At 39.9% G+C, this 17,496-nt stretch overlaps 1 protein-coding gene across 4 annotated transcripts in view; it reads right to left on the bottom strand.

Moving 5' to 3' along the window:
* col7a1l (collagen type VII alpha 1-like) overlaps positions 1 to 16,576 on the bottom strand; it is a 65,187-nt gene extending 48,611 nt beyond the window's left edge. For all 4 annotated transcript variants that reach the window (XM_042402764.1, XM_042402765.1, XM_042402767.1 and 1 more), the window contains exons 1-7: positions 16,513 to 16,576; positions 11,365 to 11,537; positions 7,512 to 7,692; positions 6,609 to 6,768; positions 4,805 to 4,898; positions 3,463 to 3,636; positions 2,936 to 3,099 (exon numbers count right to left, since the gene is read on the bottom strand). In XM_042402764.1, the coding sequence (XP_042258698.1) occupies positions 2,936 to 3,099; positions 3,463 to 3,636; positions 4,805 to 4,898; positions 6,609 to 6,768; positions 7,512 to 7,692; positions 11,365 to 11,440 (849 nt within the window). In that variant the 5' untranslated portion in view covers positions 11,441 to 11,537; positions 16,513 to 16,576. The remainder of the gene's footprint in view (positions 1 to 2,935; positions 3,100 to 3,462; positions 3,637 to 4,804; positions 4,899 to 6,608; positions 6,769 to 7,511; positions 7,693 to 11,364; positions 11,538 to 16,512) is intronic.
* Positions 16,577 to 17,496: the final 920 nt, after the last annotated feature.

The following is a 17,496-nucleotide window of genomic DNA, read 5'->3' as shown; positions in this document are numbered from 1 at the left end:
TTAAATTAAGTGGCATGTTGTGCCTTCTAACATAACGCAGAACCTAAATAATTCCTTTTAACCTAATTCTCTGTGTCTGTCAAGGGTACGAATAAGATTGCTGTTTTATTAAAAAAACAAATATACACAAGCACAAACACAGAAGCACGTAGATTGTTTGAGAAATTGGCATCAATATTGTCGCAGTCTTTGGAGAGTTACACAGACGGAATCACAAACTCAGGCCTTGTGATCTGCAGTATTGAGTCTAAGTTCTTGGCAGAGATGACAGAACTGGAAGCTTATGTACTTAGGATCACCAAGGTCACAAGTAGTCCTGAGAATGATCCTGACATCCCTGAAAAACTGAAGGATGCAGTGGACATTTTGGAGCAGGTAATCTTCATTACAATGGATGGAAGCATGTCCCTGTTACAGAGGGATTCATAGATGCTGTTCTGTCAGCCCTTGAAGTTCCACATCAATAATAATTCCCACTCATTACCCCTCAGCCCACTGCGCAACATTTCCCATCATGCTTGAAAATTTGGAAATCATTTCAGAAATAATTTGAGAACTGGCACTTATTGTTACAAAAACACAGCAATAACAAATCCTCTCCCTGTATAAGTCTTTGGCTGACAAATTGCACAACTTAAAAGCATTGCTGACTGATTAAAAAAAAACTTGAATGAGGAGCATCTGGTAATTGAATTTTGTGTGACACATGCCACATAAACATAACATCTGTGGTTCGACCTTTGTTGCATGTCACCCCCCATCTTTCCCTCCCTTAATTTCCTCATATCTCTACTGTCCCTATAATAAAGGTATAAAATGCCCCAGCATTTATATATAGACGGGTGACAAATTAAAGGAAAAAACTGCTACAAAAAAAAGGTGGCTCTGTTAGCTGTGGGGGACATTTTGCTGGCATGGTTTGGGTCCACTTGTCCCCTTAGAGGGAAGGGTCACTGCAAATCAATACAAAGTTGTTCTGAGTGATCACCTTTATCCTATGATGAAACATTTCTATCCTGATGGGAGTGGTCTCTTCCAGGATGACAATGCCCCAATTCACAGGACACGTGGGGTTACTGAATGGTTAGTATGAAAATGATGTGAATCATATGCTACGGCCTTCGCAGTCACCAGATCTCAACCCAATTGAACACCTATGGGAGATTTTGGAACGGCGGCGCTCTTAGACAGCACTCTCACCACCATCTTCAAAACACCAAATGAGGGAATATCTTTTGAAAAGGATGGTGTTCCAGAGACTTGTGGAATCAATGTCAGGGCACACTGAAGCTGTTCTGACGGCATGCGGTGGCCCAACACCTTACTAAGACACTTTACTTTGGTTTAATTTTGTCACCCATCTGTGTATTTTGGAAATAAGTATTCAACACGTCAACATTTTTTTCAGGAAACATATTTCCAGTGCAGCTATTCACATGCAATTAAGACCAGATATTGGTATTACCTCAATAAGGCAATACAGCTAAAAAAAATCATAACATTCCAATCAATAAAAAAGTTATGTGCATTAAATCAGAATGACACAGGAAAAAAGTATTGAACACGCTATCTGAAATACTTGGTGGAGAAGCCTTTGTTTGCAATGACAGCTTCAAGACGCTTCCTGTTCAAAGAAACTAATCTCTCATAATGTCCAGGGGGGATTTTGACCCATCCTTCTAAGGAGCCAGTCTTCAAATGTTGAAGATTCTGGGGGGCCGCTGGTGATTCTTTGTCTTCAGTTCCTTCCATAAATGTTCTATAGGGTTCAAGTCCGGTGATTGACTGGCCCATTCCAACACCTTTATTTTCTTTCTCTGGAACCAGTTGACAGTCTCCTTTGCAGTATGTTTCAGATTGTTGTCCTGTTGGCATTGTCATTTTCCCTTGAACAATTTGGACCATGAGAAGGGAAACAGCCCCATGCCATAATGTAGAATCATTTCTACTCCAAACATGGCATGTAGTGTTATTGACAAACATTTCAATTTGTGTCACATCTGACCACACCACATTCTTCTCCAAATGTCGTGTAGCAAACTTCAAACAAGCTTCAACATATCTTTTCTTCAGTAATGAAGTCTTACGGGGTGATCGTGTATGGAGACCGTGGTGATGGAGAGCATTGCCTATTGTTTTCTCTGTGACAATTGTACCTGCTTCCTCCAGGTCTTTGTGTAGCTCTTTTGAATGATCCTTGAATATTGGGCTAATCTTCTGACAAACTTTCTTACTGCCCAGTCAGAAATCTTGCGAAGAGCTACTGAGCATGGCCGGTTGATAGTGGAGTGATGCTGCTTCCGCTTGCAGATAACGGCCCAAGTGGTACTTATGGGAATATTCAGGAGTTGAGAAATCAGTTGGTAACCTGTGCCATTCCTATGTAGCTCAACACTCTTGTCGCAAAGGTTTTGGGAGAGCTCTTTGCCTCTACCTGACAGCTTGGTAGCAAATGATGCATTCACAGATGGCTAACCCTTTTAGAATGGAAATACTAATAGCCACATGCACTAAGCCAGCTGATTCTAATTAACACAGGTAAGAGAACTTATTAGTGGATTCACCTGATTCAGTGCTTTTTCTTACTGCATGTTCAATACTTCCTGTGCCATTCCAATTTAATGCACAGAACTGTTTTTGTAGATTAGCATGTAGTTGATGCGTTGATTTTCCCCACTGTATATATAAAAGAGAGCAGTTTCAGGGGACATCTGATCTTTTCAGAGCTTGAACTGAGCAATATGTTTTTATTTCGAAAGATCTGACAGATTGCTTTTAGTCTATATTGTAGTTACTGGTGATGTGATGAAATGATTAGTAGCAGTTACACTAATAAACCATCTGATTACCTGCAATCTGATTATACCAACAATGCTCTTACAGTCCAACTCTGCATCAGCACAACTACCATCATGCACATGGATGCATTCCTCACCTGTCTCTGCTGTAGGGGTCTCTGCTGTCCTTTGGAGCTGAGAGGGGTGGCCAGGAGTCGATATCCGGTGACATCACCTGTGGCCTGGCTCCATGTCAGTCTGAGGGAACTGTGGGCCAACTCACTGACCTGCAGGTCTCTGGGACCCACTACACGCTTTTCAACTAGATGTGGTAGTGGAAAGTACAGAAAGAGAGATGAGAAAGAAAGAAAAATGATATGAAAGAAAAAGAAGGGAGATGCAGATGAGTAGAGGATCAAGAACTCAGGAGAGGAGAGAAACTCAAAGTAATACAAGTTGGTCTCGATGTATAATTTGAAAGATAAATCCATTTTATTGAGAAAGCTGCAGGGCAGGTTGAAATAAGAGAAAAACACTCATTCTTTTTTATGATACTTTTCGTGCTTTAGGGTAAAATACAATTCATCAATATAAAAATGCAAACAGCAGTCAGCAGGAGGGAAGCATCTGAGAGAAATCTGAGTTTGTTATGAAAGACTTTACTTTTATATGTGTATTCACTCACCAGGCTGGAAAGTTTTCACAGGACGTGGTGGTTCAGAGGCAGTAAAACAAAGCCTGCGAGACACTTTGGGGAGGATGGTTTCCAGGAGAGTGAAGTCAGTGCCCATCAGTAGATGCTCCTCATATGGCTCTGACACAATCCTCCTCAGCTCTGATTCGTCAGCTCCCCTAACACCTGGCCACAGGATAGAAAAACAGTGGAACACAGCAGATACAGAAACAGGACTCTGCATGTTTAGTCCACTACTACTTGCAGTGTCATTCCTATGGTTATCATAATTTCTATGGATTTTCTCCACAGATGTTCTCACAGACACCACTAGGGGGAGCTGTGGCATTTTGAGTGATTTATTTAAAATATATACACAGGCTTAATCAAATGATTTCTGGCGCATATCTCAAGTTATGGCATTACATTTGTCGGGCTGCAGTCTGAGGTACTGGTTACCAAAATGTGGTGGATTTAACTGAATAAAAAACATTTTAAGAGGCACAGATGACCGTGTTGCAAGTCCTTAGAGAGATAATTCACAGTTACAGTTTATTGGATTTCACACCTGGACAAGATAGATGTGCATGTGTTTTCATACTGGTACTTTGTATGTACAGAACATGCATGTAGATGCACATCGCCTTACATATGTGTTATCCATGCTACACAGACTCTACAGGCTTATTGCTTTCACACTAGTACACAAGATGCATGTGGAGCTTTTCTGCAGAAGTGATGAATGAGAGGAGCAGGCCTTGGTGTCAGAGGTGCAGATGGGGGACACTGAATCGCCTAATGAAAAATGGCTGCGATTAGTACACCATCGGCTAATGAGCAGTAATTATTGCCCCGCTCCCAGCGAGGGGAGTAAGTTGTGTGTGCTTATGCATGTGTGTAGAAGAAAAAGAGAGAGAAGGGAAGGTAATGTATGTGTGTTGTGTAAGTAAACTTGTGGGTATACAGCAGTGTGTATTCATGGGCAGGGAGAAAGGTGTACGCTAAACTAGCTCTGCTGATGCAACACACAGTATCAGAAAGTACACTTTTACATAGACAGTATAGGAGCTGAATTAAGCACTTACTTATTTTAACATACATATTTAGTAGATGTTGTTTTGCTTGCACCTACATACACTTCATATACACTTGTTTGAATGCACTCAGACACATTGAAACAAGAATCTCACACATACTCACAAATGCCTGCACTGAATCAAATGAATTCAAATGTACAGGACATGAATTTCTAACTGCAAACACTGCAGATAAGCCGGCAGAGCTCGGATAAAATCTGAGAGGCCGCTGCAGTGGGGATGTTGAAGGAATTCACAATACCGTGCTCCCCACTCACCTACTGCAAAGAGAGAAATCCCATTGTCAGCTACAGCTCTGGCTGCGGCATCAACCTGGTCGTCTGAACGTCCGTTTGTGATCAAAACAGCAATCTGTAATGAGTAATTAATGAGTAACAGATTCATGAGACAGAAAATCACATATGTAAAGATCTTTAATGTAATATAACAATATCTCATTCACACACTTAGATTAGATACATTTATTAGATTTAATTTAGATTTATTAGATAAATACAGAATCCGCATGTATTATAAAAGATCAAAGTCAATCGGTAATCATATTAAGACCATGCTGCTACAATTACATGACAGATTGCGGCAATAATTCACATAAAACATAAATCTAATAGTTTGGATAATAATTCATGTGAGTATATGGTTTTAGTGTTAGTTTTAGTGGCTCTGAATCAACGTTTGACCTGTATTGTGCGTGTTGATTTTTACCAAATGTACTTCTACTAGAAGTTCAAATGTACCCTCCAGAAAACATGTTTTTCCGGGTAGAAAGAGTATCTTTTGCAAACAGTATTATGCTCATAAAAGCCCCCATGGACTTTTGACATGGTTTAGCTCATAATTGAACGCATAATTAAATAAATCAAACCCAAAGACAAAGTGGAATTCAAGGATGCTGGCTTGCAACTGAGACTGATAATTTGCCCATTAAGGAAAATTTACTCAGTTCATTCAAAGTTCATCTCTCAGTCAATGAAGAGAGGGTTGGAAAGCATCAATATGAGAATGTAGCTTCTTTTTGCATGTGCTCTGACAGTACAAATTCAATATATCAGCCTAATCCTCAATTCTCTGCCTTCCCGCATCAAGTGTGCTGGTGCAAGATGATTCGCACGCACTCTCAGAGATAGAGAGCTGATTGGAATGCTAACCAGCTGTGTTATACTGAGTCTACACCACAGCATAACACTGTCAGGGAAATGTAGCTGATAGAAAGGGAGAGTACTTGGAGGGAAAGTGCATTTCAATATTTGACAAGGCACTTCTGCAACAAGTTTAGTTAGGTTGCTGACTATTTCATGTGAGATTGGGTCAAAGGCTAAGACCAATACATATTTAATTCATAATGTTTTAGGACCCGGTCAGAAAGCAGCTCAATCTCCTTCACTGAGAATCCATGGAAGACCATCAATTGTGCTTTTTGCGGTGTATCTGGCATTGCTGTTTAGTTGAACCTTATCGACAGCTATGATCATGTTGAATCAAAATTGCCTCTACCTTTTCCCTCTCTTCTTCTCCAAGCAAAAGACAAAACAAAGTATGTTGCCAGTTGTAACTTTCTATCAGACATATTCTCAATTTGTTTTCTGAGCATTGTAACAGGACCATCTAACCAGATTCCCAGAGGTGTGAAAAAGGTAGACCAGCTTGTTTTGTTTGTATTTTCTGCAATGTTCTTTGGAGTACAAATACAGACTCCTTACTAAGTTATTTCATTCCACACAGGGGAAGAACATATGTTTTTAGTCTTTGCAGTTGTAATCCAAAAATAATTTCCCTGTTGCTTTTGTATCCACACTTTGACATACATTTAGTAAGATTGAAGCCTTGCTGTTTAAGATGTGCATGGAAGAAGTTTAAGGATCTTTAGATGACTTTGTTTGCTTTTGTTTGATATTACCTACAGGAATTGTGGGATTGTTTCAAGGATACTGTGTTGCTTTTTCTCTACTTTGCTACCTTATCTATGCTAGACACTTGCTGGATGCCAAACAATCACAATATTGCAGATACAAGCAGAAACCCTGGCGTTGTCTTAACATCTCACTTTTAAAAGCATTGTACCTTTGGGGCATGGTCTCGACTGATGACAGGGCTGAAAACGGGATCGACCAGAAACTGAAGGGCATCGCCGATCCTCTTGGATCCACCTTCATAGCGAAGGTCTCTGATGGCTCTGAGCACCTCCTCCAGAGAGCTGTAGTCTGTCAAAGCAATCCGCATCCTGCAAGGAAAGATTTACTGGGAAAACTGGTCCATGTGGAAAGGATGGAACAACTAATACAAACATTGTTATCAGTGTGTTTAAGTCTGCTTGCTGGGACGACCCAAAACTGGCAAAAGAGGCATACCTTTTTTCCCCTTGGATTTTCAACTTGAGAAAGCTCTCTAGAGATATTGTATCATAGATTGGCAACAGAGGAAGCTGCATCAAGAAGCAACTTGCATCTCTGAGGAATTCTAATGGTTGTGTGCAAAAAAGTGGTATAAAATGGGAACTCTAAGACTAAAACAATGGATGGAGTAACTCTATATCTTCTCTGAGGAATAAGGAGACCTTTCCCACAAAATGGGACAAATGAATGACCTTCACAGCAAATAATGATGGATGACTGGATGACTCTAGGGACAATGTGGACATAACAGTAGACCAAGAAATGCACATCCCACATGGATCCTATGCTTTCTTTGTTTATTTTTCGCCTTTTCGTTTGTAAAATACATAAAAATTATTACAAATAAAATGTGGCAAAAGACAATGCTTTTTATTTTACAAAAAAAAAGAAGTCAACAAACTATTTTCTTTGAATTTTTGGATATTATGTAATGAAAAGTGCACTTCTTTATCAATAAATTTCATCTGCAGTAAAGCTAAATGAGTCTGGCTTAATGGTAATTAGTCACATAGATGTGTTCTGTGTGTCACCCTTTGATATCTTTATATCCATGTTTGTCTTTGAGTTTTACCTCGGGATATCCCCAAAGACAGTGACTCCAAAGCGGACCCCCTCATCTCCAACTACACTGTCCTGGAAGGAAGAGATGATGGCTGAGATGAAGTCTTTGACACTGGAGAAGCTGGTCTGGCCCACACTCCATGACTCATCCACCAGAAACACTATGTCTGCCTGCACCACCGTCCTGCATGCTGAGGGAAGAACAATGGTTGAATTAGTGTGTGCACAAGTGTTTTCTGCCGCCTTAACCTTTAATATTCAAATGGATTCGAACAAAATCCAATGCAAATCTTTTTTAAAGGTTAAAGGGTACAACTAAAGCAATGTTTTATTCCAACACTGGCCACCAGATAGCAGTCTTGTCCCATCATGTTGAGGGTTTTTTCTTTTACTTGCCTCTGTCATGCAGCCAGAGCACCACACAAATCCCCATGAATTTTTAATGAGACACAAGTGAGCCGAAGAGACTATCAATATTCTGAGCACTCCAGCAATAAAACTTTAGTACAGCAATGAGGAACGCTTAGAATAATAAGGTAAACACACCCAAAATCAGGGTCAGTCCCCTCGCTCACGCAAGCAAACGCATTTAACATACAGTAAGGATCTGCTGCGTTTGGAAGGATTTGGATGCTTCAGATGCACACACTAACACACATACCCATACAGTACTAACAAACACATACACACACACACAGATGTGCTGCGTCTGCAAACGCCCTCTGAGTCAATATTCTGGCATTATATATGCAATAAACTACAGTGACGACAGCATTGATTAGGCTTGTGAATAAGAGATAGGCACCACTGATTGTTCTATAAGTGATAAGTCAGCTTCTCTGCTGTCCTCTATTTCATTACCAAGCTTTCTCTCCTCTATTATCTCGCCCTTCTTCCTTTGGCTGCAATCCCAGGACTCACTGGGGGTGACATATGTCTCCAGCCCATGGCGACCTAACATTATGTTCTCCCTCACACACTATACATCTCTGGCTATACACCAAGGAAACAAACTATCATTGGGAATACCATTTTCGATCCCTCTCCTGTGCAGAGCTGCTATCTTTACCTATAGAAGCTATAGTGTCATAGTGGATCCATTGCAGATGCAAAAAAAACACAGTTAAAACCACTGATGCAAATTCACAGGATACAACAATGTTCATCCAGGCACATATAGGCAGCCATGCACCCTAGCATACACATGTGGCTGTTCCATTTATTGAGATACATTTTCTACTCAACAGATTTCTCTAAAAACCACATAAAACATAGTGGAGACTTTGAGCAACGAAGCAGCTGGAGACTGTTCTCTGTCAGACAGACACAGACTGAGGTGGAAAACAAGATCAATTATCCAGAAGTTTGTCCGTATGAGCTGGCAGGTGAGAACCACATGCCTAGGATAAGGAGATAACACATGCTGAGGGATTAGAATGGTTTTCTTGAAGGTTATCTATGCTGATATTTCAAAGGTTGTATACAGCTCTGTGTTGGACCACCATTGATTTCTACATTAGATGTAGCTCAGTGGCTCTAGCATATGCTGCAGAAAATCCTGCCAGGAAAGAAATAGTCTAAGAAATAATGATGCACTACTGCAATCAGTCCAAATAAGATCAAGAAAAAATATTTAAGCCATCGGAGAGCACAAGTCTATGAAACACAAAGGGCCATCGGGTTCAGATTTCATCAGACAAATGAATGTTAAAGTTCCTGTGAGCAGCAAAGAAGCAAGATGCAAAGATGGGATGGCAGTAATTTGCAGATAAGCGCAAGTAATAATAGGACAGAAATAGCAAATGATAGAAAGAACAAATACTGACAGAGTTTCTCACAGTCAATATGATAAAAGCACAATCATTGTTCCAGCGTACCTTCCCCTTTGAGACAGTCACTAGATGTAAACAAGCAAGTCAGTCTGGTAGATTTTAGATCTGAGTCTACCATTCTACTCATAATGTTTTGCTTCTTATTTGAATTTCATTTGGTTCATTATGTAGAGGAAAACAAAGGACTAGGGGCAACCATACAGTCTACTACTTAGCTGGCTGACACCAGGTTGACACCTGGGTCAACCACAGGGAACTGGTTGTTTCTGAACCCTGATTATGCATATGTTTGGTCCTACTGTCTATCTCGTCACATGGACTTTTTTGTTAGAGTAAGGAATTATGCCTTAATACAGTCACAGAAGTAACTTGCATTATTATTCCCCAAAATAGATGAAATAGCATGTTGTTTGTACCACTTAACAGGGTCTCGTTCTTCTGATTTCAGTTGTGTATAATATTTGATAGTTGTGGGTGTCTCTTGCATACACACATTAATCAAATACAGCAATGTAGATAATTGCATATAAGCTAAACAAACACTGGGTGAGTTTGTAAACTTCTTGCAACAAATTTCATCTCTCTTTCCTCTTTTGAGCACTACTTTAGAACTCACTTAGAATTATCACACGAGTCTGTAGTTCCCCCTCAGCTCAACAGAGTATTTTTTGTGACTTGCTGGGATATATGACCTTACCAGCACCAAATGGCAGAATAACAAAATTAACAACTAGCAACTGTGGAGCATTTAGCAGCTAAAGAGCCAGATATTTTCCTTCTGTTAGTAGAACCAAATCATAGATGAAATGAGTGAAATGAGAGTGAATATTGGACTTAGCTAGGTTATAATTGGGGGGACAGAAACACACCTCCCAATGAATGCTAATGTTAATGCTACATTAAACATCATTGTCTGCTGTTTGCCATGTCATTATAATGATATAAAGAATTGTGTTTATAGCTTAATTCCACTGTCCCTAAGCAAAAAAACAACAAACAAACAAACAACTGACATAATTAGTGCTTTAAAGTTGAAACATATGCCTTTGGTATCAGCTTAACGTTAGCAATCATTTGGAGTGGTGTTTATGGCCACCTGGGCTAAACACTGAACTAACATTACAGTAAAGGAAGCTACGAAGGTCCATAGAGCTGGGTGATAACTCTCTCGATTCATGTTAATATAAGATATTGATTAATCGAGCTTTAAGCTGACAGCTGGCTTATTGATTCAAAATTGACCAGGTACCCCTTCCTGTGTAATATTCAACACTAGTCATATGATGGCAGGGACAGTCATATGTGAATTAACACTGTCAAGAATTTAAAAAAATAACTGTTGCAGAGGAGCTGTAGCTTCAAATATGGCCTTGGGCTATTTTTGTCCTTCCATAATTCTGCCCAACGACTTTACCAATTACTCTCTGCCAACCACATTCCATTTGGAGAAAATCTTACTTTTGATTGGCTGATTGACCTTTTGGTGACATCCAATAGCATCAGAGGCTAAGGTTCTGTATCTAGTGGATGGGTTTGACAGGCTGGCAGACAGAGTGCTGTTGCTGTACATGAGGCAAGCAGATGTTTAAATTCCCTGAATAGAAACAGTCTGGAGAGAAAGTGGAGCTGAGTTAGTGTCTGCCCGTGTACCAATCCAGGTGTGGAGATTTTAATGATGAAGCACTTGCACAGACCGTGTTCATTGAGCTACTGCCCTTTCTTTGGCCTGAGCATCTGACACTTCTAATTCTTAAATATGACAATAAGACGTGTTTTTGACTTGAATTAAGAAAGTGGTGGTATCACAAAAGCAGTATTTGGCACTTATTTCAGTGAGTGAATGGTTGAAAAGTAGAAAATGACACGAGAAAAAGGTTTTTGGACCAATGAATGACTGGGAAAGTAAAAGAAAAAGCTTGGTGTTGTTATATGAGTAGTTGAAAAATAATACAGAGTAGGAACATTTGAAGCAAATTAATAAATTGTGTGTGTGAGTGTGTCCTTTGGGTGTAGGAATATCATCTTCCTTACCTTCAGCTTGTGCTGTGACACTTTGATGGGAGAGAGAAAGGGACAGTAGAAAGATCCAAACAGAAGAGCGGCCCATTTCGATCACCTGCTCCTCCTCCCAGTTCGTCTCTTCACAAATCCCCTTTCTAAATTGCGCTCCACAATCATCAATTCCAACTCTTCTTTCCTCTTATCTGAAAGTATACAGATGAACAGAGAGTGGGAAAAAAAAAGTCATTAAAGGCACTCAAAGATAAAACATAATCAGGCAATTTTAATTTGTAAAGGACTTGTGATTCTAATGCAAAGTCAAGCTTTTGCGAATTGCCAAGAGTTTTTTCCTTCCAGTGACACAGTGTTTAATAAATGTATGTGCAAATGTATCTATCAAGGTCCCTTATAGACTTGCAGACAGGTAGCAAGACCTTGACAGCTCATTTTACATGCCATTTAGCTTAGCAACTATAAATATTAGGACATACCACATTACACATGAAAAATATGCAGCTTGGATGCCATTGCACTGTTTATTAGCTATTGCAATTAATGGTGAATTCAGTGTTTTGGTTAGAATAAAGCTGTAATAGCTCCCATCATCGTATGTTTACAGTTGCAAACAGGTGCGCTCCCTGTAAACAGTTTTACAACAGATTTCAATGAGGCCAAGGGTATAAAAGCATCACAGAGCTTTTAAACTGTTTACTATGAAGCCAGCTATCAAAACCGGTTATTGGGAAGTCTAGACAAAGGTGGATATTAAAAGTTATTACCCCAACAATCCATCCATCCAGTCTTACATAGCAGAGATACTCCCAGATTCAAGCCACAGGTTGACCTGGATGCATGCCACCATTGAGTTCACATCAATGAATAAAAAAAGTTGACACTCCCTTGGTTTTTTTTCTCTTATCTTTGTTGTTAAAGATTTTTGTTCCACCAAAGATTGTGCAACTCACAACTGGAGCCAAGTAGTGTGTGCAATCTTATAACCCCAGTCTTATTTCCATACAAACAAAAGCACAGCAAGTCCATCCTCTAAATATTTACTGGCATTTGCACTGTGTGATATATTATTAATACAAAATGATAAGTTAACAATTAATAAACATAACAGATAAGTATGTAAGTAAATTTGGATTTTTTACGGGAAAAAAACATAAAGTTTCAGTTTATTTAACCAAGTTACTGCTTGCAGCTTAAAACCAAATGGCTGCTGATAAAAATATATCATTTATATAAAATAGATCATTTTTGGTTACAGGACATTCTCTCAAATCATAATTCCACCCTAACTAACTGCTAGGCTTGCTTTCCCTCAAACACACAGTAATACTGTATATGTGAAAAGGTCTGACAGTGAAAACAAGCTCAAGGAAGTAAGATAAAGTGCTTCATCATATTTTACTGAGAGATAAAAACCCTCCATGAAATTACTTGAAAATGACAGTTTGTAAGGGCTGCCTCGCTTTAATTCAGGCAACATTTAAGTTTAACTTTGTTTTAGTTGGTAACATGCATTCTGGACTGAAAATAAACAAGTCAAAATATGATTTATCAATCTGTTGAATCGTTATTGCTGATATGATATGAAAATCAAAACCGCAAAAAGCGGAAAAAAGGTTGAAAAGAAGAGATGTGCAGTGCCATTCAGTAAATCCAAGTAGACTGACAGGTTCAAGGAAGCTCTTGCATAATTCCACATGTGCAAAAGAAAATTTGGACTAGTCAGATAAACCTCTGGACCATATGCACCTGTCCTAGACAGAGGATTACCCAAACCCCCTGAGGACCGGCAATGCCCTGGAGCTCACGCTGCAGAGGTGGTTATTTACAGAGCAAAGGCCAAGACAGCATGGCTAATCGCTTCCGATGTGAGTGTGCATACTACCTTGCACTTGGTCAAAAAAAAAATGTAGCACCACAGCAAATCTGAAATAACAGGCACTGAGTGTGACTAATTACAGTTTCCACTCGCCCTCTGTTATATTTTGTGTGTGTGTTTTGGTGCTTTATGATTGACCAGGACACGGTGACACCATGGCAAATTTGTCTTAAAAAGGCACCATTTGAATCAAATTCTTATCTCAACTTGCACGCGGGCATATCATTCATACACTTACAAAGACAGATGAACACACAAATACCTGACTTTGTTTTTTTACGTGTGGTTTCGTTTATTTTTCTAAGCTAAGAGATTCACAGTGTAGTTTTGCTTTCTCTTAACCAATATTTCAGAAATCAATAATATCAAAGTTCAGCTGTAGATGTGTGAGAGACGGGTTAATGGAGATTGCGTTTGGCAGTGTTTCTGAGAAATGACAGCAGGACAGGTACATTTAGACAGAAAGCACAGCTGGTCTTCACAGCAATCTAGATGGAGGGAGAGTATAAGCTGTCCGTGAGAGTAAGTGGAGGAACAGTAACGCTCTAGGATACAGAAAATCCTATTCTTTTTCTTCCTCGACAGACAGAGGAAATTTCAGGTTAGCATGACAGAGATTAGCCCCAAGGCTACAGCTTTTGACTTGACATAATACACTAAGTGGAGGCAATTCTGTCCCATTGAAACGCTGAAGCTGCTTTACTGGCACATTATCTCCCACTGAGACATGTACCTTGGAGAGTATGGAAGTGTGCTGCAATGATAATATCTTGTAGTATCTTTACTGCATTTGTGCTGCTTTACTGCACACTTACTGCAACTCAAGGACCCTGTGGCTAAAATGCAATGAGTGTTAAAACCTTCCCTTGTATGTGTAGTGAGTACCACAGAAATGTATCAGCAGAAAGTGCTACAATAACATTCAGTTAAGTGAGCATAATCATTGCCTAAGTAGAGTAAATCCAACACTTAAATCAGCACATGATACCCTGGCAAATGAATCATGCAGCAGTAACGGATTATCCCATTTGAAATGAATGAACCTCCATCAGAGAGCAGCACGTTCAATGCATTAACAGTGATCTAGGGAAATGGTTCGTGCTGTTATGTTTTACATTAGCTTGCTATCCTCCACACGTCTCCGCATAAGTGTGCATGTGTGCTTAAGTGTCTGCGCATGTGTGCGCTGTATGGGCATGTGCTTTTGCAAATTCATAAGCATAACATCAAAGACAGATCTGCCTTCACTCAACTGCGATACATGACATGAAAACATAACAGATTTCTGTTGGCTTTAATGCTTCACATTCAATCTGTCAAGTTATCCATCAGTACACCTATACTGTACAACCATTCCAATGATGCCCTCATGGGGCCATATTTCAACTAGAAGTGAATGTAATAATAACAGAAAAATAAATCAGATCAATGGGAAGTAATTTGAATTTCTGAAAATTCCTTGCAGCGATTTGACCACCTGGTCTAACAAAGTCAGAATGGCTGAAGGCTGAGTCGTTTACAACCCCTCCAGATGAAAGTGAGAGCTGGCAGGGCTTGAACTCTAATGTAACGCAGCCAAAAAACTGCATTCTCCCCCCTCACATACCAGTGCAGATCTAAGATCTGTCTCTGCATGTGTCTTCTACCGGAGTGCAGATAGGAAACTCAAACGCAACTGTTTTGATGAATGACAGCCGGTGCAGAGGTACACACTTACTATCTTGTATCCATCCTACAGCGGGCTTTCAAACAGGTTTGCATGGGAGCGCAGCAAACCAGCAGGCAAGCAGAATCTGAGTTTTACGATGGTTTCAATATGATGAAACAGTTTTTCTTTTCATGTCATCAAAAGCTAAAAGTGAAAGAAGTTTTCTGAACCATGAATGCAATTCTAATGTTCAGCAATGTGCAAAAGAAAGTAAAAGAACCTTGGTTTTAGCTTGACATAGATGTGAGTCATCCAAACAATTTTTAAAAGGTTTGATGAAGTTAAAACATGATCCACCACTTCAGTCACTGCAGCAATCATAACTCATTCCAATAATACCTTTAGACATTCTGCTATTATAAATCTGAGTCAGACAACATGCATTCAGTGATCCTACATCAAAAACAGTTGCATGTCATGCCCGTCTCCCTCCCCTCTGTTTCCTGTCTGCTTCTCCACTGTCAGCTGTTGAATAAAGGCAAAAATGCCCAAAAACATATCCTTAAAAAAAAACTGTTGCATAAGACTGCATCCATCAGTCACAGCACGCTGGGATCACAAGAACCTTGTCCACCCTCGCCAAGGAGAAAGTAAGTATTGTGTCTGAGGCCTTTAGTTTATCACCCTAGAGGATTAAATAATGTTACCAAATGAAGTTTACTGTCTCTGGCCCCCATACTCCCTCTCCTTTTCCCTATCTCCTTTTTTTTACACACACTCGCTCACACATCGAAGACCCTGCAAGTCTGACTGCGTGTCAGCTATTTCTACATAATGGCATTTTCCACCTCACCACTTCACAGGATGGATTATCCCTGTAGGTGGGAAACTGGTAACAGTGAAAAGGCACACACACACACACGCCGCTCAGAACTATGATAGCAGATATCTTTGGTGCAACATAATTCAGATTTACAGCTAAAACACACACTAACAAATACACAGCTCACAAGCTGCACTGTCTTAATATCACTTTGCATTTGCAGTCAGACAACACAGACAAGTCTATGCATGGGGGGGGACATACTTTCATCTCCTGTCAACGCTCTTACAAAGACACAACACAACCTGGTATCCTCTTATTATTCATAAATGCACTCGAGCTGACATGATTGTAAAATGTGTGACATCTTGTTTTTATGCTCTCATTGAGTTTTGAATTGTAAAATCTTTGCATTAACTCCTGCAGAGAAGCAGAGTGCTCAAAGAAGAATGCAGGCACTGAATGGACAGTGTATCTAATTGTAAGTGCATGTTCTTTGACTCAGCTGGACAGCACGTTTGCAGCAATTACTAAAACTTAAAAAAGCAATTGAGACAAATAGAAAGGAGGCGACCAGAGAATGCTGATATCAGACAGATTATGCTGTTTAAGGGGGAACTGTGCTGTAAAGAGCAACAATGAACAGTGAAGGCACAGTACAAAAAGTGTTGGCCTTAGTCCAGACACTTAGGCTGTAGAAAGGGTATCCGGGCAGTTAAGAATCCAAAACTACTCTGTAAAGCACCATATTAAAGTGCAGTAAAACTAATGGGTTTTGACTATGGCCCTAAAATGGGCCCACACATTCTCACTTACCACTCCAGATAAGTGAATCATCATTATCTTCCCAATCCAGGTGATTTCTTGAGGGCAAAAATAGCCCCTAAAACACACAAAAAAGTTTTATCCAAGTCAGGCAAGAAAAAAAAGTCTGGAATTGATATTGTATTCCTGCAAAGGTGGTTATCAGAGATAATCGACTGAATGCTACATGAGAATTAATCTGTGTATGTTTGTCTGTATCTGAGTGAAAGAGGAGGTAGGTGTGTTTGAATGTGTGTGAGAGTGAATGAATGACAGAGACTTTCTTTCCTGGGCTTGGCTAAAGCACAGTAAAAGTTTGGGGAGAAGGGTGGGGGTGACGCTGCTGCAACCTGTTGGCTCCCGAGAGAGACCGAGAGACAGACAAAGAGCGAGAGAGAGAGACAGATAGAGAGAGAGAAGTGGGGGTTACTGAAGAGCTTTGACCCTGCCAGGATTGCACTGTTACGGTGCTACAGTGCACATGCACGTGCGTGTGCATTTGTGTAGTGCATGGAGGCATAGACACAGACTGTCAAGTTTTCACCTCAGGGTGACAGAATAAGCAGTGTAGTAAAATGATGCAAGCTACTTGGAGGCAAAGTCTGTCAACACCCACAATCATAATGTAAGTTGGATCATCTGTAAGTCAGGAGTGTGAAAATCCACAAAAAACTGTGTTGGCTACACACTCGAAGACAGGAGTCAGCATGGACGACCTCTGCAACGAGTGGTGAATATAATATTAAGATTTGACAACTTACTCATTCAGTGCTGTTCATGTGTCTTTAACTGCTTGTTTCATTTCTGCTGTTTCATGTCATTGACATATTTTTGGATGTGAAAAAACTACCTATGCTGTTATTTCAACTACATCCGTACCCTGTCTGTACATGATATTGTATTCACTCTAACAATAGGTTATATAACATCAAATAAGTGAAATACCTGATGATAAAAAATAACAAACACAACCAAGGTCAATTTGTTGAAGCTTGC

Source organism: Thunnus maccoyii, chromosome 23, assembly GCF_910596095.1.
Source record: "Thunnus maccoyii chromosome 23, fThuMac1.1, whole genome shotgun sequence".
Classification (NCBI taxonomy): Eukaryota; Metazoa; Chordata; class Actinopteri; order Scombriformes; family Scombridae; genus Thunnus; species Thunnus maccoyii.
The sequence above is the reverse complement of the archived record's forward strand: the minus strand, read 5'-3'. Positions and strand labels throughout refer to the sequence as shown.